At 44.5% G+C, this 21,655-nt stretch overlaps 1 protein-coding gene across 1 annotated transcript in view; it reads right to left on the bottom strand.

Annotated features, from left to right (window-relative positions):
- Positions 1 to 21,655, bottom strand: part of LOC148028937 (callose synthase 9-like) — a 213,448-nt gene that overhangs the window by 47,211 nt on the left and 144,582 nt on the right. Inside the window, exons 29-35 of the mRNA XM_087687703.1 lie at positions 7,608 to 7,671; positions 7,268 to 7,428; positions 7,002 to 7,111; positions 6,528 to 6,671; positions 6,365 to 6,424; positions 6,125 to 6,278; positions 4,973 to 5,084 (exon numbers count right to left, since the gene is read on the bottom strand). Of these exons, the coding sequence (XP_087543829.1) occupies positions 4,973 to 5,084; positions 6,125 to 6,278; positions 6,365 to 6,424; positions 6,528 to 6,671; positions 7,002 to 7,111; positions 7,268 to 7,428; positions 7,608 to 7,671 (805 nt within the window). The remainder of the gene's footprint in view (positions 1 to 4,972; positions 5,085 to 6,124; positions 6,279 to 6,364; positions 6,425 to 6,527; positions 6,672 to 7,001; positions 7,112 to 7,267; positions 7,429 to 7,607; positions 7,672 to 21,655) is intronic.

The raw sequence follows: 21,655 nt of genomic DNA, 5'->3' as shown, positions 1-21,655 counted from the left end.
AGGTGCACCATAGGTCATGGCCGGTGTGACCAAACTGTCAAACAGCCACCTCCATGTGCAAGGCTCCTTGAAGTGTGCCTCATGGCACTCTCTTTCCATCATCATATGGATATCCTCATGTGAGTCCGTATCTAGCTGCCTATGCCATGGTGAATCTCCCAACCAATATAGTGAAAGTCACCCTTAGGTAGACATATGACTCCACAACCTCCATCTGTCCAAATCCTAGGTTGAAGACCGATCTCCTCCTCACTATGGCCAATGTCTCAAAGATCAAGATCTTGGTTTTCCCAAGATTAACTGTCAATCCACGTTGTGTATGTCCTGAAGGGCATGGACATGTTGTTATAGACCCTCTTGTGATTCAAAAACCAAAACAATGTCGTCAGCATAAAGCATAATACAAACCAATATAGCTGCTAACTCCACCCCATCGCCTCCTCATGTGATGTGATATTCTATCTTATCGATGTAGAGACTGAAGAGTATAGGTGACAAAAGATATCCTTGCTTCACTCCAATGGTGCTAGAGATCATGTCTAAAAGTCTAACCGCACATCTCACTCAATCCACCACTCTCTCATATAGGGCATAGATACCCCAAATCATGTCAGATGGGATCTCCAATGTCTGCAACCTCTATAGTAGTCTATCTCATGGAATTGTCTCAGAGGCTTTACGGAAATCCACAAATCAGCAATAGAGTCTCTTCTTCCTCATTTTGGCCTACTCAATGATGCTCCTCAAGGTGAAGATGTAGTCAACTCTAGAGATCCCTATCTCAAGCCAACATGTCCAACTACTCTCAATCTCCCTCTCTCTACATGTGCACTGAGCTTTGCCTTCATCAATGCTCCATATACCTTTCCCTAGGTGTGGCCTGCCATGGTGATTCCAGTAGTTACCTAGATCAAGGCGGTCTTCAAACTTGTGAATGCGCACAATGGTTTGCATGGTCCACTCATCTACAAAGCCTTTTGCTAGGGCCTTATTGAACATAAAAGCAAGGAGAGAAGTCTTGGATCTCTGAGATCCTCTACATCTTCATATCTCTCTACATTGCTCTTTCTTCATCCCTTTTTCAATTTTCACACTTTAGTTAGGGTTGCACATTAATAGCCCCAAAAATAGTTGGTGACCACATTCTGGTTACTTTTCCATGAACGACCAGTAATCAATCTTAACCACCATCCATTTCAATCATTCTTCACCTTTATTTCGTCGCTCCAACACTCTTCCCTTCTCCCTCATGTCTCTCTACTCCGCTCACTTCCCTTTAGGCAAACATTGTGTTTCCTAATGGCCATCCATCTCTCTCCTCCAACATGGTGACCTTCTCTCTCATCCTGGCATCATCTTGGGTCAACCTTCCACTTACATTTGGTTGCCTCGAGGATTCCCCACATCTTGGCATGAATCCTACACGGCTGGCAACTTTCCTCTCCCACCTAGCAACATCAAACCACTTGCATTTTGGGTTTTCTTAACTTCGTGTCATCTTCAATCAGCTTGGTATCACCATCATCCTCCAAGTAGTGTAAACCACATGTATTTGGCTATCTAGAGGCCATGTCCCTGCCTTGCCTCATGTCCTTCACCTTGGCATCAGCTTCCTTGCACCTGGAGATAATACACCACACCCGGCATTAGTAATTAATTTGCCTTTGCAATTTTGTGGCCTCTGGCATTTGCATTTGCACACTCACCCACTTCCCGACATCTAAGGACTGTGCTTTGTTCCCTCGATAGCCAATAATCATCTTCATTATCTCCGAGGGCATCTAAGAGCTGCAATTTGTTCCCTCGATAGCTGTCCTTCACCTTCCAGTGATTACTTTAATAGCCCACTGCCCGGAGGACTGTGTTTCACTCCCTTCACTATGTAGATTCCATACAAGTGCTACCACCTAATTCAGACAGGATGATGCAATCATCTTCTTAGCTTCGGCTCCGTTGTATCAACTTTTCTTCTCATGGCATAATTTCATACATCATAACCATATTCTTCTTGTATTTCTAAGTTTCTTTTCTCTCTTAGTATTTGTTATACACACTGTGTGTTTCTTTCCACAAATCGTGTCGTCTCTCTAGTCTTGATTATTTTTGACACTACCAAGTGAAAGGATGGAGATAAGCCACGAGGTGACTCGCCCTAGGGGATCAATATGCTCAAACTCCGTCAGCCCTTTCTATATGTGATTTTGTATATGTCAACTAGCTCATGCCCAAAATAGAAAGTTGTGGGTCAATTGTCATGAGAACATGATGTTTTATTGCTTTGCTTAGCATTTGATTAAAAGTTCATCAAATGTGCTAGTGTGACTTACATATGTTAGCTACAAGTTAATTGTTTTACAGTGTAGGACCTAGGAACCCGAGGATGAGTTGGTGCCAAAGGTAAAGGTTATAACAACTTATGTCTGACAGTACTAGTTGATACCCAGTGTCAGATTTAGACCTAGACAAATTTCTTGGCCGCTAATATCAATGGTGACATAAGAAACTAGGCATTAATTAATTAATTAATGGCAATCTAAGGATCAATAACTGCTCAAGGATACTTTGAAGACAAATTGACCTAGCCAATTTAATTATTAGCTAGTGAAATTAAATTCGAGTACTAGAATAATTATCAAATCAATCTTCAAAATTAATCAATAAGTTGGATAATGCTTGAAAATGAAATAGCAACACTCACACTTTGTCAAAACTTGCCCATGCAAGTGGAAAAAACGTTTTTAGGGGTTAGTAAAAGAGAAAAAGGCTGTTAGAGAGCAATGAGAGGCTAGTAATGTAATTTGCAACCACCTGGGATCAATCCTACAACATGTGACAGCAATTTGGAGCCCTCCAAGAGCAAGTGACAACAGCTCAAGATCCATCTTGTGCAAGTAACAACATACAAGAGGGAACAACGATCTTTCTAGTGAATCTAAGCTATAAGTGACAGCTTCCATAGCTGTTTGAACAAGGCAGTAGTAGATTTCAGCATTTCTTGATATGAAACTTTAAATTTTCTCTCTCTACAACATTCTCTCTCATCCCCTAGCTATCTCAACAAAATCTAGCCATTTGAGTCATCAAACATGGAGATATTGGAAAACCTCTATTGTAAACTCTAATTTACAATAGAAATTAGGGTTTGACAACCACCTCGAGATGCGTACTCAAAAATGAGTGCCAAGAACTTGAATTCTAAGAACTGCAATTGAGGAATTTCAAGGAGTTTCAAGAGCCCATCAGCCAATCTCACATTTGGGGCTAGCTTTATCCTTCAAGCAGCAACCTGAAGGCCAATCCCCAAGCAAACAAGGAGCAAATTGGTTTGGAGGCTTGCTGGTCATTTATGACAAGGAGCATTTGGATTAACAGAGGAGGTCAAAGTATCTAAGTTGTACTCCATCCATTGGCAATAAAAGTTTTAAAAATAGCACAAGGGGCAATAGTTTTGAAGCCAACCAGTTGTCTATTGTCCAAGATCAAAGTGATAAAGTGTGCATTTTCAGTTTACATGAATTTTATGCTTGTTGTAATTAGTGTTAAATCAGGTCATTTACCACCTTATCCAAGGAGGAAGGCTGGTTTCACTGGGTATATGCAGTGGCTAGTATCTCTGGGTGTGGAGAGGAGGATATTGTAAGGGATAGATACGTGTGGTCTACTCCAATCGAATGGGGGGGATGGTGAAGGATTTAACTATTTCCATCGTCTCAATAGAGCCTAATGTACAATCTACTCTATTGGAAGTTGTGGGCTAGATGCAAGTCGATACTCAGGATCTAGGCGATTTCTTCAACCTATTGTAAATGATAAGATGGTATTGTGACCCTAGCTCCGGTAGGTACTGGCCATAGTAAGTACTATCTCTTCCAATATCAACGAGTATCCTACATGTGCATGCCTACTCTATGTCCATCACCTATGCTTATGGATCCTTCCCAACTCTTTGAACTTTTGTAAAGGGGAGTGCTTCTTTCTCTTTGTATCCGAGGCATATGCACGTCTTAAAAACTTCTTCAAGCGATGCATCCGATTTATCAAGTATGCCATTTACTCATACGTTTAGTCACCTTGCTTGTCTCATCCTCTCTTCTTCTACTCTAGTGTTCACAATGTGTACCTCCTCCTTTTGATTGTCTTTTTTCACCTCCTTTTCTATGTTCTTCACTACCTCTACCCACAGTTGTTGCCTGGCCTCAAGCTTACACCTGCTGCTTTGGAGATTTCTTTCCTTTATGGTGATGACTGCATCCTCTTGGATCTCTCCTTCTTATCCAATGCTCTTCAGTGTTACAATCGCCTCTTTTAGTTACTGGATTCCAGTTAGAATGGCTGCCTTCTCATTCCTCCATTCTCTGGCTTTGCTTTCAAGTTTCAGATTTTGTCTTGTAGGCCTTGCTAGAATTGATTAATGCCATTGTCCCTTTTTTTTTTTTTTTTTGGTGTCTAGCTTAGCATTCACGCTCGCCATCTGTTTGTGGTGATCTTCATTATTCGGGTAGTTACATGAATGTCAAGGCAGGAGACCAAGTCCCACCCAGGATAACACAGGCAGGGGCTTCAGACAATAGGCTGCAGACAATAGGCTGGAGGCATCAGGAGAGGACAAGGCAGGAAGAGGGTGTGAGTCTATCGGGGGCGGGATGAAGCCTTGGTGGTCACGAATAGCAAAAGGCGGGGCATATGGAGGGCAGGGGTGGATAGGGTGGGGGTTGGAGGACAGAAAGCGGAGATGCAGTTACAGGTTGAGAGAGAGAGAGAGAGAGAGAGAGAGAGAGAGAGAGATTTACGTCTCCAAAAAGACAGAACAGACTATGAGACAAAGGGCACATCTGAGCATGTCGTCTCAACTGAAGAAGAAAAATGAAAATGAAAAAAATGTGTGTGTGTGTGTATGTGTGTGTGTGCGCGTGTGTGCGTGCGTGAGTGCGTGTGTGTGAGAGAGAGAGAGAGAGAGAGAGAGAGCATATACTTGATCTTTTCCATCACCACTGGCTTTGACAAGCTTAGAATAGTACACCTTCTCCTTTTGTTGGGTGTCGACATCAACACTGTCAATAAATGCTATACGCAAAGCCTCATTTCTGCAAAGATGATCCATGTATTATAAGTCCTTATTAGGTAATCCTTCCACAAGCCCTACATTCCAAACAAATTGCAAAACTCAGTGCAACAAGTTTAAGCACTTGCGAAACACCTCATGTTAAGATCTTCAAATATGTATTGTTACTTCCAACTTCTATACATAACTTTTCCAATTAAAGTTGCTTTTATGGTGGAAAGATACCTTCAAGTGTTCTACAACATTGGAACTTAAGTATTACATGTTCTGAAACACATAGAATAGTAATAAAGTCAAGTATTCACGCTTGTACATTTTGAACTTTGTCATCAGTAACAAACATGGGGCCCATGAGGAATCTTAATTCTCTTGCAAATCTTCCTGTTAAACTTGTGAACGTTTTTACTCTCGCAGGGAGAGCAGGTAGAAGTCTGTTCTGTAGCAACCTTTCATTGAGCAACTCCCTCAACCCAACCTCCATGTCCGGCAAACCTTTCACATCCCAGCCCAACCCTCTACAAAGTTGATAAGCTGCTTGATCACAGTCTAACTTGCTTCATGAGTATACATTTTCCAGCTAGCTTTTGGGATGATGATTTATAACTTCGCAGGTTCCTGTTTCATGGGATTGTCTTGTGGGTCTGTCTTATTTAGTAGAAGCTATTTGTCTTCAGGACACTGAGCCACATTATCACTGCACAATACCTGCAGATGCTGATACTATGTCTAACATAGGAATGTATGGGCATGCACGATTTGATACTCAAACTTCAGGCAAACAACACACTTTAGCAATACTTAGAGGTCTCTTCCAAATTGACTATCAAGTAGGATGGTCCCAACAAAATGAACTCCAAATAGCACAGTGGCACCATGTCCTGATAATCACTCCTGGGAAACATTTTGAAAGTTGACCACCAGATGTCTTGGCACCATCTAAACATGCTACGTCAGTCCTGAGGACATTAAACTGGAAACGCAAAATGCACGTGGTTTCTCAAACTGGACATTTTTAAAGAACAAAATTTTCTGCTGCTGAACTTGGAAGGAAATGAATTATACTGTTGCATTAAATAAAGTATGTCTGTAGCCCTTGAATCCTTTTTCGACTTCTGCTCTCCATATTTCTGACATGTTACAACATAAGTAAACTTGAGGTCTGCTTGGGACCGGTCAAGGCTAGATCTCTCAAATTCTTCTACATCCTCATCACTACCTGCAAAGGTTGAAGTTCAGGAAAAAGCCTGCTGGTAAAAAATCACAAAAATAAAAACATATATAGTAAGTGAAACTAATACAAACCAGCAGACTCCAAGAAACTCTGAAGCATCAAAGCTTTCCTATAATACATCATCCCTCGAACTGGATAAAACAAGGATTGGCAGAAAAAGGGAAAATTAGAGAGAATTGACTAAACATTAAGGTTTGTTACTTTGTTTAATTCTAAGCCCAGCTCCCTGAATACCTGTTCTAGCCAATGTCTGCCCACGATATGATGCCCACAAGCGCAGCTTCAAAAGTGTTTCAGGATCCAGTTGATTAGAGTCAATCTTTTTCTCAAAGGTCTGTTCTGTCAAGAAGATTTTCTCAAGAAAATTTTTCCATTCATCTGAAAGTGACACAGGATGTCAACAAGTAAAGAAGGGAACTCTTGAGCTACATGGCGCACAAACGCACACTTATGAATCACGTATGCTGAGTTTTGTGATATACATGTATACATCAATGTTTGTTACTGCACTACCAGGAAAAGTCACATGCTTTAGTTGACAAATTTAGAAATAGCAGAGTTAGAAAAACTGTTTTCCCTAGTCACAACATGCACACCACGAGAATGGATCCAGAAAACACATCACTTTGCAAGGTTCCAGTAAAAATAAACACTTAAGCCTACATGAATATAAACAGTACTGAAACTCTTAAACCTCTCACAATTTACCTGGAAAAATCTTCTGAAGATAGAACAGGGTTGAGATTCCATCTTCATTCTCCTTACGCAAATATTCTTTGCTATATAATACATCTTCTTCATAGTATGGAGTGTATACGCTTTTTTTATAAAAAAAGAGAAAAAGATGAATTCAATCAGACTGTAAGCATTAGATTATGCATTCACAGGACTATAAGTGCTTAGAATTTTGGATTGATAGGGTTGAAGGGGAAGAGAAAGCAAGAAAGTGAGAGTGTAGAGATGCGAATGGCTACCAAAAAGATTTCATAGTTCTAACGCTCGGTGCTGTAGGTATATTCATGAAAAGTGAATTACTGAAGAACTGCAATCGTCTTTGAGCTTCCAAGTTCTTCGGCACACTTTCAGCAGATTCTTTGATAGTCAAGAGGTAATGTAGACGTCTGATCGATTCTCTCTGATCAAAACAGAAGCATGCTCAACTTTATGGACCGAACTGCCTCTTGCAAGCTATAGACAGACATTTTGTGTTCACCCTCTATGCTACATACAGGCATTGCAAACCCCTTGCCAACTTAAAAAAGAGGTCTCCTAACAGTACACAGCAAGAGGTCCAAAAATCAAGATCCTGCATACCTCTGATTTAGAGTTGGGCCACCTCACTTCACTTAAATGGAGTTCTTGACGTTCTTCCCCGAAACTACAAGCACAAGAAAGAGTAAGATACTGTCCAAGATAGCAGCATTTTGTGCAAACTAGTCTTTTTAATATTTGGAACATTCAAAGTCTGGTTTTGTAAGAACATAGAAGGATTTATCACAACTTAGGGGAATATGGACTCTGTTGGAAGAGACTCTTGAGTAGCACATGAATATCTAACCCACCCAAAAAATAGCCACGAAAATCTGCTTCTAAACATATTTTGTTGATAGGTCTATGGGGATCATCATTCAATACCTACATACCTACCTATTCCTTCAATTGGCTAGAATCTTCTCAACTCTTTTGGAATTTCATTTTACAATTCCATAAGACTGAATGTTCCTGCTTACCATTTGAAACATTCACTCATGTTTGACAGAATCAGTCTGTTCCTTGGGATTCCAAGTGCCCTACGTTTGTTAATCTAGATTTGAACTGTCAATTATCTGGTTTTATGCTCCACATTCTAGCATAGGAATTCACCGCTTGAGCTGACATTTACATTTCTGAAACCTCTTAATTTGGCAAATAACTTGCATAATTTGATGTGATGAGTTTCGAGGAGCTGAAACCCTGCCTCCTCTGTGTAGTTCCCCCCCTGCCTACTTTTTCTGTCCCCCATCCCACACAATCCAACTTGCATGGTGCCTTATCGTATGACTACATGTCTAGGAGTTGACACCATAGGATGGGCCACTTCTCAGAGAACTTACTGGTATAATGCTGGACACAGTGTATGAGCGTTATGAGAAGATCAATCGCTTCAGTATCTTGTCGATGTGTAAATTTACAAGCGTTTGCTATGTCATGAAAAGAACTGGAAGAGGAGGAGATCACATATCAAGTGTGATAACTTATGTTTGTAAGATGATATGCATGAGACCTTGTGGCAGGGACTAAAGGGGACTTTAATCAAAAGTTCTGGGGCCATCTTGGGGAGAAAAAGAAACGTGCTGTCCTAGAAAGGAAGAGGCAGAAAGAAGACGCACATACGGCAGACTTGGGGAGCCATCAGGCTGGGCAACATGGGGAAGCAAGGGAGAAGAAACGCATGCATCTTGTGGCCTTTGAGAAGCTCTCAAATCAGGGAATAGTGAAGAGTCAAAGCATGTGAGAAAGGATCTCGAAAAGAGATTATGGGACTTATTTGTGAAGAGAATTTTTGGTCCATAACAGAGTATTACAGCAATAGTGATCTTTCTCATCTATCTTGACAAAGATCATGAAGCTTCAGGCTTGAGGGCACTCTCCGACAACCCCCTAAACATAGCCTAGGACTTGAGGCATCAAGTGGAGGACTTTGTGAATGTTTTGGGGCTGAAATTGATAGTAAAAACAGGGCTTAAAGCACATATATTTTTTTGCAACTAAAATGTGGCTGATTATATTACTCAAAAAAACTGATTACAACGGAGTACTCATGGTCAAGAGACAAGCTGGAGCTGATGAAAGTCACAGATACATCATATATACAAGCATCTCAAGGCGGTTTGGGGGGGATGGGGGCAAGAAGCCATGGAGGTAGGGTGTATCGCCATCTTGGGCTGCCTGCCTGCATCACGAAGAACAGGTCCTGGCCGCCCCAAGTGCGCATGAAATGACATCGGAGCTCCTGACGAGCCCTGAACTCGCCCTGCACCTGATCCCATCGGCCTCGAAGGGAGTGGATGATGGAGGTCTAGCGCTCTGCTAAGGTCGCCTGTATTGAAAGTCTTTCTCCGTCGAAAGCCACATGACACTGCGCCTTCCAGATATGCCAACCAGTAAGACTTCCTATGATTTCCCATACCTCACAGCGGTCTGTTGTGGGCTCCACTACCTAGCGGATGGGTAAAGCCTCTAAACCCACCACTACGCACGACCCTACCTCGATAATGAATATCGTATCCTCAATCCCGGCCTCATACAGAAGGTGACGGCCGTAGCTGACCGCCTGCCAATAGAAAGCTCCCCAAGAGATACATCAAAGGTTGGGTGCTATGTGGCGAAGGATGTGGCATACTCCTCTCCACACGAGCTGTGCCGCCTCACACGACCAAAGGCAGTGCTTTGGGGTTTCCATAGACTGTTGTGTGCAGCACTTACAAACTCCCTCCTTTTGCATCTGGGCAAGCCAGCTTCCCACCGCCAAGTCTCCATGTGCCACCAGCCATAAAAAATACGATACCTTCCTCGGCCTCCAACTGTCCCATAGGCAGCGCCAGAAGATTCGTCGGAACAGCTCAATGATGCTGTGCTCCACCCAATGCCTGCTACGTGACGGCGCCCAATCCATATCCTCCTGCATTGGTACGTGTCTGCCAATCGTGGTGGTGTACTCTAGGAACCTCAGTGGCTTCTTGGCAACCACAATGGCCGGCCAAAGCCACTCTCCAGGATCCCACTCCAACTCATCAAGCGGCCTTCCTTCCCAGATCGAGAGGCGCCACTCCCTGAGCTCCTGCCAAAAGACCAAAGGTCCAGCCACCATGTCTTCCCCTGAAGGCCAATCACCCGGATCCCCTTCCATGAAAGGACAGCTATCCCCTCATCTTGCTACCCTCTGTCAAAAGCCAAACGCCCCCCCTCCTGCACTGTGAAAAAATTCCCAGGTGGAGCGCCACCCACTCTTCCTGCCACCTACATGGGGATGCCTACTCTTGAGAACCTAGTGGCCCATACCTCCCCGGGCTCTATCAACTCTCGTATCAAGGGGGGCGCGCCAAGCCACTCCTGAGATATCGTTGTGTCTATCTCCCTTCTCCTCAGCTCCCTTCCTCGCGCTAGCAGCCTCATACCTGCTGCAGCACCTCCTCGTCCGCCATCTTGTACACCTCCCGCCTTGTCTTGATGGTACGACCCGGGCCAGCCTCCCAACCAGGCCACTGGATGTGGGGGCGCTCGCCAATCTGTGCCCCTTCCCGGTCCTTCACCTAGGGGTTCCAAATCACTGACTGACGGTCTATCTCCTCCTGGCAGCCTGGGGGGCTCTAGATTAGGGCCTTACGAAGCCCCTCCCACACGCGGAGCAAGCTACATAGGAAGGGTGATCTTGGGGGGGGGGGGGGGGTGATCTGGGCTGACGTGAAGATCCATCAAGGACGGCCTCCACTCACCACCAAGCCTCGGTCTACAGTCCTAAAGACCCTCCTGCAATAGGACCTTCCAGGTCTGCCCTCCCGGAGTGAGGCAGCGGACAACTAGCTTGCCCAAAAGAGCCATACACTGATACTCTAGGTCTATGATCCCAAGCCCTCCCTCTGACCGATATCGTATGATGGTCGCCCACGCCACCTTGGCCCTAGAATCCTTAGAGCCGCCTAACCCGAACCAAAGGAAATTCTGCACTAGGCGGCGAAGCAGTATTACGCAGGAAAAGGAGAAGCACCAACACGAGGCAATGTACCAGGCCGTCGCTAGGAGGACCGGGTTAACCACCAGGGCTCAGTCGGCTAGTGAGAGGCGAGCCGTGCTCCAATAGGTCAACTTCTTCCGAATAGAACTGAGGACTTGAAGAAACTGCTGGGCAGGAGTGATCTCGAGTCCCACCTGGAACCCTAGGTACCGGACGGTTTGTTCTCTGCTTACCCATCTAAATCCCAGGTGGACGCCCCACTCCGTGCTAGAGTCCGGGTCCATGAGGAAACCAACCGACTTTCGCCAATTGATTTTTGCTACCGCTGCAGAACAGAACACCTCAAGAGCCAGGCTCACTCTCTCCAACATCAACTCGTCCTCCTCTATGTAGAGCATTGTATCATCTGCATACTCTGAGTCTAACAACTCGGTTTCCTCTCTTACTGGAAGTCGCAGGCCACGTAATCCGCTCACACAGGACCTGAGGAAGTGAGACATCGCCTCTGCAAAGAGAAGGAAAAGGTACGTGGCCAAGGGGCAGCCCTGTCGGACCGACCTCTCCAGCCAAAACTCCTCCCCTCGCCTACCTCCTGTGACAACCCTGCTAGTGGCCGATCTGAAAGTCCGGGGACCCTGCAAGTCCAAGCCTGGGGGAAGCCCAACCTCACCATGGTGCCCTCTAGGAAATCCCAATCCACCTTAATACAGGCTTTCTCAAAATCCAAGAGTAGTACAGCCACTCTCTGCCCACTGTGCTGGGCCCACTCTTATCGCCTCAAAGAAGGTGAATACGTTGTCCAGGATGCTCCTATCCTGGACAAAGCCAGTCTATGTGTCATGGATGATGTCTGGAAGCACGAGGCATAGTCGCCTACCAATCATCTTAACCAGCGCCTTATAGGCCACTGACAATAAGGTGATCCGTCTCCACTGGGAAAGCTCCAACCGGTCTCCCCCTTTGGGGAGAAGACTGATAAGGCCTACTGAAAGACTCCCTGGCATCTATCTTGAAGTGAAAATCTTCTAAAAGGCCATCAGTAGGGGGTCCTTCACCACTTCCCAGAAGGTAGTGAAGAAAGACTTAGAGAGGCCATCCTCTTCCGGGCATTTCTGCTCGTCCGGTGTATGGAAAGCCTCCTCTAGTTCCTTCTCTGTGAAAAGGGGCTAGGAAGGAGCGTCCCATCTCCTCTATGACGAGGGACAGGATGTTATCCCAGACCTGTTGTCTACATAGCTGTCCTCTAGCTAAGGCTGTCTACTGCTAGAAGAGGCGACTATAGGAGTCAGTGGCAATCTCCATCATCTCGTCTGGGCCAGAACGGATCCTCCCATACTGATCTCTGAGGCTACGTATCTGCTCTCCCGAGGTGCGAGACTGGTGCACCTGGAAAAACTCCATGCACATCGTGTCTCCCTTCCGCACCCTGAAAGCTGCTGAGGTGCAGAAAGAGAACCCTGAGCGCCTATCCTCTAGGCCAACAATGTCTGCTCGCGTGCGTACCTCCTCAGCGTGGAGATGGGATCCCCTAGTGCCTCCTGTAATAATCTCTGCGTGGCTGCAAGGTCCCGCTGGAGTGCTCTCTCCTCCTCCCAGCTCTGCTACCTAGCCTGTATGGCTGTCTCTTGGCAGATTCTGCTCGACTCACCTAGGACCTATACAACCTCCTCTCCAATCTAGTCCCTCCTGCCCCACTCTCTTGTCCAAATCTGCTCTATCTGTCTCGTCACCTCCTCCCTCCTATAGATCGAGTCAGGGATCTGACAAGATCGTGTATCTAGGACAGATGCTGGGGGACCTAGTGTCAGGAGAACCGGGCAATAATCGGACAATGTGGTGCCCGCCAACTTCCCAATCTAGCCTCCCAAACAGCCTCCCCACTCTCTCACATAAAACCTATCCAACTGCTCCAGCAGGACTCCACCTAGCCGTCTGTATCCCCAAGACAAGTCCAGCGACCTCTCCCTCCTATCGGGGTCTCTCTAGGCATCACGTGCTCGTACTACTAGTAGAAAGACCTCTCATGCCTCCTGCTCCTCCCCGACCATGCCCTGGTAGTTTCTCCGTCTGCCTTGCTGGTCCTCCAAAGCCTCCAGGTTGTTGAAGTCTCCTCCAACAATCCAAGAGTCCACCTCTAGGAGTCCTTCCGCGATCTCCACCAAGAACGTGTTGCGTGCCCTAATCTCCGGAGGGGCATAGATATTAAGGACTCCAAGGCAGGAGTCCCCAATATCCAATCTGCTCCATAGCACCCTCCCTGCCACTATCGTCCCGTGGTCTCGTACACAAGCGGTAAGACTCGAACAAATAGAGGTGCATACGCCTCCACTCCCACCGTGGGCACCAATGGCATGCTCCCAGTAAGTGTGCGAGCTGCCTGGGAGTACCTTCCCTACCCGCTAGGCCTGGGTGGGGGTGAGCTTGTGCTCCTGTAGAAGTAAGATGTCGATCCGTCCGGCACGGGCAGGCTACAGCTTCTACCCAACAATCAATGTCCTAGAACCACGTGCCCCATTGTAGTGGAGGCTATTCACATTCCAAGATGCAAGGTGTAAGCTCATGGGAAAACTTGTGAATGGCCGAACAGGCATCACTTCAATGTGGAGGCTGCTGATGAGGAGGAGAAGCTATGAGGCATGCAAATACGCTTTGCCGCCGATTTGGACGGCGAACTCCAATCCCCCATGGTGGCCAGCGGTCAAACCATAGGGGTGATAGATGTTCCAAGTGATACTATCAATGCATCTATCAGCCATGCTGAGACTCGGGACTCTATGCACTGGTAGAAACGGGCATCCTGTGCCAGGGGCCACTCGATCACATCCCTCAGAGATCTCCACTGTGGAGGGGCTCCAAAGATAATGGTCAGGTGAGGGACCTCGGCACCAGCCCACCAGTTAATATCCATCATTCAAGATAATGGTCTCCATAAAACAAGTATGCTCCTCCTCCTACTCCATCTCCCACTGGGTAAATGGATCGGTCTATGATGTAACACTTCTACAAATCATTCTCAAGTTGGCACTAACAAAGACCAAATCATTCGCTTTTCCTACTCCAAGGCGATTCGTCTTCTTTGAAGCAATATGACTATAGGTCCTCCATAATTACTCCAAGCCAAAGAAGCTCACTCCTTGACTTAGGATACGAATAGCCAACTTCTGCAACTCTGGCCCATCTGATCGAAAATCCTCCCACCACAAAGGTGCCCCAACCCTGCATCGGTAATGTAGAGCATCCACACAGCCATAAGAGTTCTTTGCTCTAGTATAGAGAGCAAGTTAATCTCTAATTTTGCGCCTAGTGTCAACATCAGGCACTATGCGCTCAAGAAATTGCCTCCAATGGAGCTTGACCTTAGCATCATTTTCTTTATCCTTACCTTGAAACTCAGGGTCCAAAACAAATGCGGTTGAATGCAGAGGTGAGCTATAGGCATTCCACCTCTCAATACACAAATCATGTATCTCCTCATATTGCTCAGCATCAAGCACTAAATCTTTTAACTTTTCAATCGTCCTATCCATTGCCTCGTACACTTTCCCAATACATGGTTGCATACCATCAACGAGTCTCAACAACTGTACAACCATTGCATCAATTTTTTTTACATTATCCCAAAATGCATTGCTCTCTATATTTTCTCTGCATGTCATGCCCGCAGGAGTGACTGCCAATGATAAAATACTAAACTCATCACTCACAAACAACTGTCTCACTACACCCATACATTCTCTGAGGCATCCCAAAATCAAAAAGTTGTAGGCAAACCGTGTGTCTAAATACTTCAACAACATCTATTTTGACCTTTCTGTAAACTCATAGCAAAGGTATTGGTGATTTAAAATGAAAGTAACCATTTGATTTGCATCATGTATCACAGGATGAACCCATGATAACTCACCAATATCCTTCAAAAGGTTATTCAAGCAATGCGCCATGCAATAAGAAAATGTGATATGCTTAAACACTCCTTGAACAATGGCACTTGCTGCCCTATTTGTGGGCTTACCATCAGCCACAAAACAAATCACCAAATGTAGCCCAACAATCTCAATGGCAAAGATCCACTCTATTGCAAGCTGATCTGCGGACTTCCCAGTCCCTGAAGCATCATGGGATAACATAAAATACATCTCCCCTCGAGAATAAGCAACATGGCTCTAAAGTACTCCAACCTAGGGACATAAAATAATAAACACAACAATTATCATGATGTATAGTTACCAGGAACGAGAAATAGGACCTCCCAAAACGGAGGGAACGCTTACGATTGGGGAACGGGTGGAACAGCACATATATATATATCTGTGTGTGTGTGTGTGTGTGTGTGTGTGTGTGTGTGTGTGCGTGTGCGTGCAATCAACACATTGGAAATGCCCCAAATTTGGGGACATTGCAGCCAATGCCATGCCCCAAATCCTTGCTGAAAAAGCCCCAAATTCGAGGCAATGCTTGATCTGAAATACCCCAAAATTGGGGACATTACAGCCAAGTCCAATGCCCCACATCTTTGCTAAAAAGGCCTCGAATTTCAAGCAACCCTTTTGGGGACATTGCAGCCAATTCCATGCCCCAAATCCTTGCTCAAAAGGCCCCAAATTTGGGGCAATGCTTCATCTCAGATGCCCTAAAGTTGGGGACATTGCAACCAAGACCAATGCCCTAAATCCTTTGCTGAAAAAGCCCCAAATTTGGGGCAATCTCTGATCTGAAATCCCCCAAATTTGGGGACAATGCAGTCTGATTCTAGGGAATGGCTGTTCCAAACAGGGAACGGCTGCTGGAACGACCCGGAATGGGGTTGGAACAGGCAAAAACGGAACTAGGAACGGGCAGGAACGTTCCATGGGCGTTTCGCTGATAGATACATGCCGGAACGCATTAATCCGTTCCTAAGGCCCGAAACAGGCGTTCCTTGTTTCTATGTCACGACAACATGATTTTAGAACAAGTTATAAGTTTATATTATATAAGTTATAACCAAGTTATAAATTTAAAAATTATATTATTTAAGGGGAAAAAATGTAAATAGTAAAGATTCGAGCATATCAATTTGTCAAGACTCAAGACCTGTATGAAAGGCAATATGGTCGTGGTAGAATAAATGAGCCACTGCTGAATCTGTCTCCTCTTTTTTGATTGGGTCCCAACTTCCCTCGAGAGTAGTCTCGCGTCTAACTGATGGTGAATATGGACTTAATCCAGCGACTCCATGTGGTGTGGATACCACACTCACTACAGTAGATGATGAAGCTCTAGGCCTATCAATTGTTTATGTTACTACTGCTGCCGCAAGTGTAGCTAGATCAACCGCCACTCGTGCACGCCTCAATGCAAATAGAGCCTCTTGTCTAGCCACACAATCTAGAAGCTCCCTTCTCTTCTCCGGTGTGACATTGGGACAAAATTGCACTTCCAATCTTGGCTCATGCAACAAATGGGCCCTTACTTTATTTGCACCACTCGTATGTCAATATGGACACAGCTTGCATGACCAAGGGCATGATCCGCCTCTACTTGATGGGCGTTAAGTACTTACCTGATCCCACAACGATCATGTGTCGGAGTGTCTACCTCTCCCCGACCGGACGAGCCGATCGTGAAGAAGCCATGTTGGTTGCTCAGGTGCCTGACGTAGGGAGGCTAGGAGCCCAAACTGCAAGGAGCAAGAAAGAAGAGAAGATGATGATGATGATGATGATGATAATGAAGAAGAGGAGATGAAGAAGGAGACAAGAGAGAAAGAAGAAGAAGAAGAAGGGATGCGGAGCGGGCTGCAGCGTGGCCAGTAAGGCGGGCTGCACAGTGGCTACACGGCGGCCAGTAAGGCGGGCTGCACGGCAAGCAATAAGGCGGACTGTGGAGGGAGCTGGAGCACTGAGCAAGTGTCGAAGGAGCAGGTGTCAGAGCAGAAGCGCAAGTCAGGCAGGCAGGAGTTGCACAAGAAGCGGGGAACACTGACTGTCCGTCTCCCAACAGTCCCGTCCCCAACAGGTAAGACGTCTCAAGGACGTGGGGACGGCCATCCCCTTGTGACGACTCTAAACGGGGACATCCCCCGTTCCACCTCCACCTCCCGCACAAGCGTCTCGTTTCAGGACAGCATTCTGGCATCCCAGGACGGGCATCCCTTGTTACTATGTCTTGAACTGATGTACATATGATTGATTGAAGAACTTTGATCTGCCTCCATACAATGCATTTGGATTCTGGAATTCTATAATCAGTTCTCCTTAATCTTTTCTATATTTACTCTCTCCAACCCATCTTACCTAAACCCCTGTGGTTAAGGCCTTCTTCTACCTTATACACCTCCACAGCATACAGCAGCCAACCACCAAGAAAAGTAACCGCGAGCATCTACAGAGCATGTGCAGCTCCATGCTGCCTTTGCAACTTGGGTCCAACGTGCAACCTTTGGCCAATGTGTGCCCCACTTTAGCACTACACATCTTCTCTCGTAACCCATGCACTACCAAGGAACCTCTCCTCCTTCATTCACCCTCCCTCTCACCTTCCTCCTACTTTCTCTTTTATCCCAGCTTTGCCATTATGCCAGCTTCCAGATCCAATCTTGAGCACTTCTTCCTCAGTCTCATTCCTTTCTTCTTCAGCCTCTTCAATTCCCCTCCCCAATGTCCTACCTAGTGTGTAATGCACCCCAGCTCAAGCAGCCCTGTTCAGCATCTAAAGACCACCTGCAATTGCATGCTTCCCATAGTTCTGAAGTACAAAAGGTACGATATAGTACAATATGATAAAATACAATACTGAATGGTACCTTAAGATTTAACACGGTATGGTACCGTAAGTACAAAAAAGTTATAGATGATAGAATATATGTTTGGGGAAAAATAGCAATGCAATTACAATATAAGATGATAAAGCAGAGTAAAAAGCCAAAACCTCTATGGCATATGTGCATGCACAACATGCGCTAGAACTAGATGGGTCAAAGTATATACAAAAAAGGATGGGCAGAAAACGGCAGAACATGGTCCAAAAAAGATCAGTTCAATGTCAAATGCACAAAAAAGCGGAGTTTCATAGTGAGAATCCCTATGGATATGTACCATATGAGAGATACAGCATGGACCCATCCATACTAGCTACAAGTGTAACTATGGTGCTGCCTATGCAGCCTGGGGCCAACCTGCAACCTCTTGCAAGTTTGTGCCTCACCTCTAGCACTGCACATCTCCTCCTGCAGCCTGTGCACTGCTGGGACACCTCTCTCTTCCGTTAGTCACACTCCCTCTAGCCTAGCTTCCTCCTACTTTCTCTTTTATTCGGTCTTTGCCATTATGCCAGCTTCCATCTCCCATCTTCAATGCTTCTTTCTCAGCCTCGTCACATTCTTCTTCAGCCTCTTCAAGTCCCTCCTCCCACCCAGACTGATCTGCATGGCGCATACAGCAGCCAAGCACCAGCTTGAATACCCCATTCCAGCATCTCCAGACTACACACAGCTGCATGCTACCTCTGCAGCCAGGTCCCAACCTACACAACTTCTGCCTCTCCTCTACCACAACACATTTCCTCCCTCAGCCTGCACACTGCCCAGCAACCTCTCCCTTTCTTTGTTCACCTTTCCTCCCACTTAGCTTCCTCCTGCTTTTTCTTTCATCTACTCTTTGGCATTATGCCAGATTATATCTCCTATCTTGCTATTACATCCCAGGACATCTGCAGGGGTGCTAGTCGCATTCCTCACAAGGTTATGAAGTCAGCTAGTGCTAGTAGCATTCCTCACAGTACCATTCTCTCTCTCTCTCTTTTTTTTCGTAACTCTCTTTTTTTTTTTTCGTAAATTTCGTAACTCTCTCTCTCTCTCTCTCTCTCTCTCTCTCTCTACACACACACACACTCAATACTTATCGAAAGACGTCAGGAAGGTACTCAACACACACTCCCTCCTAGAGACACAATTGTCTTTAAGTCAAAGAAGTCAACTACCCCAACTAAAACTTATCAAGCGTCTTTGGAGTTGCATAAAAAGAAGCATGGTAATCACAAAGTCACTCATAGTGAGGATTGCTCGAAAGGCTATCGCTTCACTTGTCATCAGACAAATCACTTTCATTACGATGGAGAGTATCCCCAGAACAAGGCGGCCAAGTCTACTTCTAAGACTTCAATAACTACTCTTGAAGCTCCATGTCTATCTTCCGAAATTTTATTCAAAGATTAATATGTTAATGCTAGTAGTAGCAATGGTAGTTTCATCAATAAAACTATCTTTGACCCGCATGACCTTTTAGAAGTCACTTAGCATATAAATAGCCAAGAGGTTATTTGTTTGATAGCTGCTCTACTCATAATTCTATTTCCTCTTGCTTAGTGAAGTGGCTATAACTCCACATGGTACCCGCTGACCGAATTTATCATATTTGATAGGCAGAGAGCCCTACTCCGAATCACCAGGATCGTGTGGTATTGCATTTGCATGTAATATTTGTTACCTAGGATGGATGACCTTATAGATCGGCTTTGTGGTGCACGAAATATCACCAAAATGAATCTTAAGTCCAATTACCATCAAGTTCGGATAACTTCAAAGAATGTTCTGAAAACTTTGTTTTGAATGCGATATGAACATTATCAATTTTTGGTCCTACCTTTTGGATTGACCAATGTTTCCATAACTTTCCAAGACATAATCCATGATTTATTCTCTCCATACCTCGAAAAGTGGATAGTCATTTTTTTCAATGGCATCCTTATTTATAGTAAGTCGTGCAGAAAAATGCAAAACATTTGCACATCGTTTTACACCTCTCAAGAGGAGCAATTGTTTACCTAACTATCCAAGTGCAATTTTTACACAAGTAACTATTATATCTCTATCCTATTATCTCCATTTATGGCATTTAGACTAATTTTGAAAAGGTGTGAGTGGTGATTGATTCACCTATTCCAAGGACCATAAGATGAGAAAAAACTTTTATATGTTTTAATCAGTTTCTTAGAAAGTTCATAAAGGACTACGCTCATATTACTAAATCCATGACACGTTTGCTTAAGGGTATCCGAAGCAAAAAGAAGCATGTTAGTCGACTTGTTCTTTGGACCAATAAGGTTAAACCACCCAAGAGAAGGAATTATTAGTGATCATCCATATGCTTAAATTTTTCTTTCTCTAATATTACTAATATAAAATAATTTTGATTATTATAAATAATATTTTTCGAAACCTCAAGGTAGCTAGCGAAACAAAATGTGAAACACAACCTCGATACACAAAACAAGACAAAACGTTTCTAGTGACCATGGCTTAAAGTAAAGCATCATTATTTGTACCATGCCACAATACATTATACCATCCATGATAAGATATTATTAATAGAGTTATTCATATGTTAAAAGTATAGCATCATTGGTTATACAGCGCCTACTTTATTATTTGGATTGACAACCATTCATTACAATACATTTATGATCAACCCGATCTCCATGGCAGCAAGACGAGATGGCAAAGCTTATGCAAGAGTTTCACCTCGAAATTCGATACAAAAAGGGCATAGCTCATATGGTTACCAATGCTCTTAGTCAAATTCCTAAAGTTAATGTCTTATCCTTCTCCGAAATCTCGACTAAATTCTATCTTTCTATCAAAGGACGTTGCTAAAACAATCTTCACTTTGATAAGATCTAGCAACTAGTTCAAGAGGGACCTAAGAGCTCGAAAAGCTTTGGTAGTTCAAACGCTTGAAAGTTCGCTACTAAGAGAGAGATGGCGAAAAAGCATTCAATTTGTAATTGATTGCCTTTCAAACAAGACAAAGTGTGTGTGCCCGATGATCACGAGACACCCTAGCATATAATCGACTTTGACCTTGATTAGTTGCAATTTATATTGGCTGCATGCTAACACTATGGTGAGTCTTATGTGCATTAGTGCCTACAGTGTCAACTTAATAAAGTTAAAGGGCATAGACAAGCGGAGATGTTGCATCCTTTACAAATACCCGATCGAAAGTGGAGTAGCATTTATAGACTTATGGTTTGCTCGATGAAATAGTCAATAACGGAGATCCTAAGGTCACTAGCCATTTTTGGCAAACGGTTTTCCAAAATTTAGAAACTCCAATGTCCCTAGCATTTCGGAAACACTCTAAAACCAATGGAAAGTCCGAAAGGACAAAGCAAGCCCTAGAGGATATGCTATGTGCATATGCCTGCCGTAGGCAATTTGATCGGAAGTGTTATCATGCTGAGATAGAGTTTGCTTATAATAGTGCTTAGCATTCAACTAATGGTTACAGCCTATTTATGCATACATTTGGTTATAAGCCGAAACCATAAATTGCCACAAAGCTCAAAGGATTCAAAAGACAGCCCGTTATTGACTTTCAATACGATATGCAAGAGGAAATGACGATTGCTAGCGAAACATTAAAATGGCCCACAATCGTGCCACATTTTATGCTAACCAACATTGTACTTCTCGACAACTCCAGGAGGGCATGTGGGTTTATTTTAAAATCCCAAAGGACTCGGAATCAATGACTACAAGCAAGTGCTATCAACTGTCTTCAAGATATTGTGGTCCCTTCCAAAATACTAAGAAGATTAGCATATCCTATGAGCTAGATTCACCTTCGAATATCTGATTTTACCCTCTGTCCCACGTGAGTCATTTGAA

This window comes from Lygodium microphyllum, chromosome 11 (assembly GCF_053477565.2).
Source record: "Lygodium microphyllum isolate KBCC chromosome 11, Lygodium_microphyllum_v1.1.10, whole genome shotgun sequence".
In the NCBI taxonomy this organism is placed as follows: Eukaryota; Viridiplantae; Streptophyta; class Polypodiopsida; order Schizaeales; family Lygodiaceae; genus Lygodium; species Lygodium microphyllum.
This window is presented reverse-complemented; position numbering and strand designations above follow the sequence as displayed.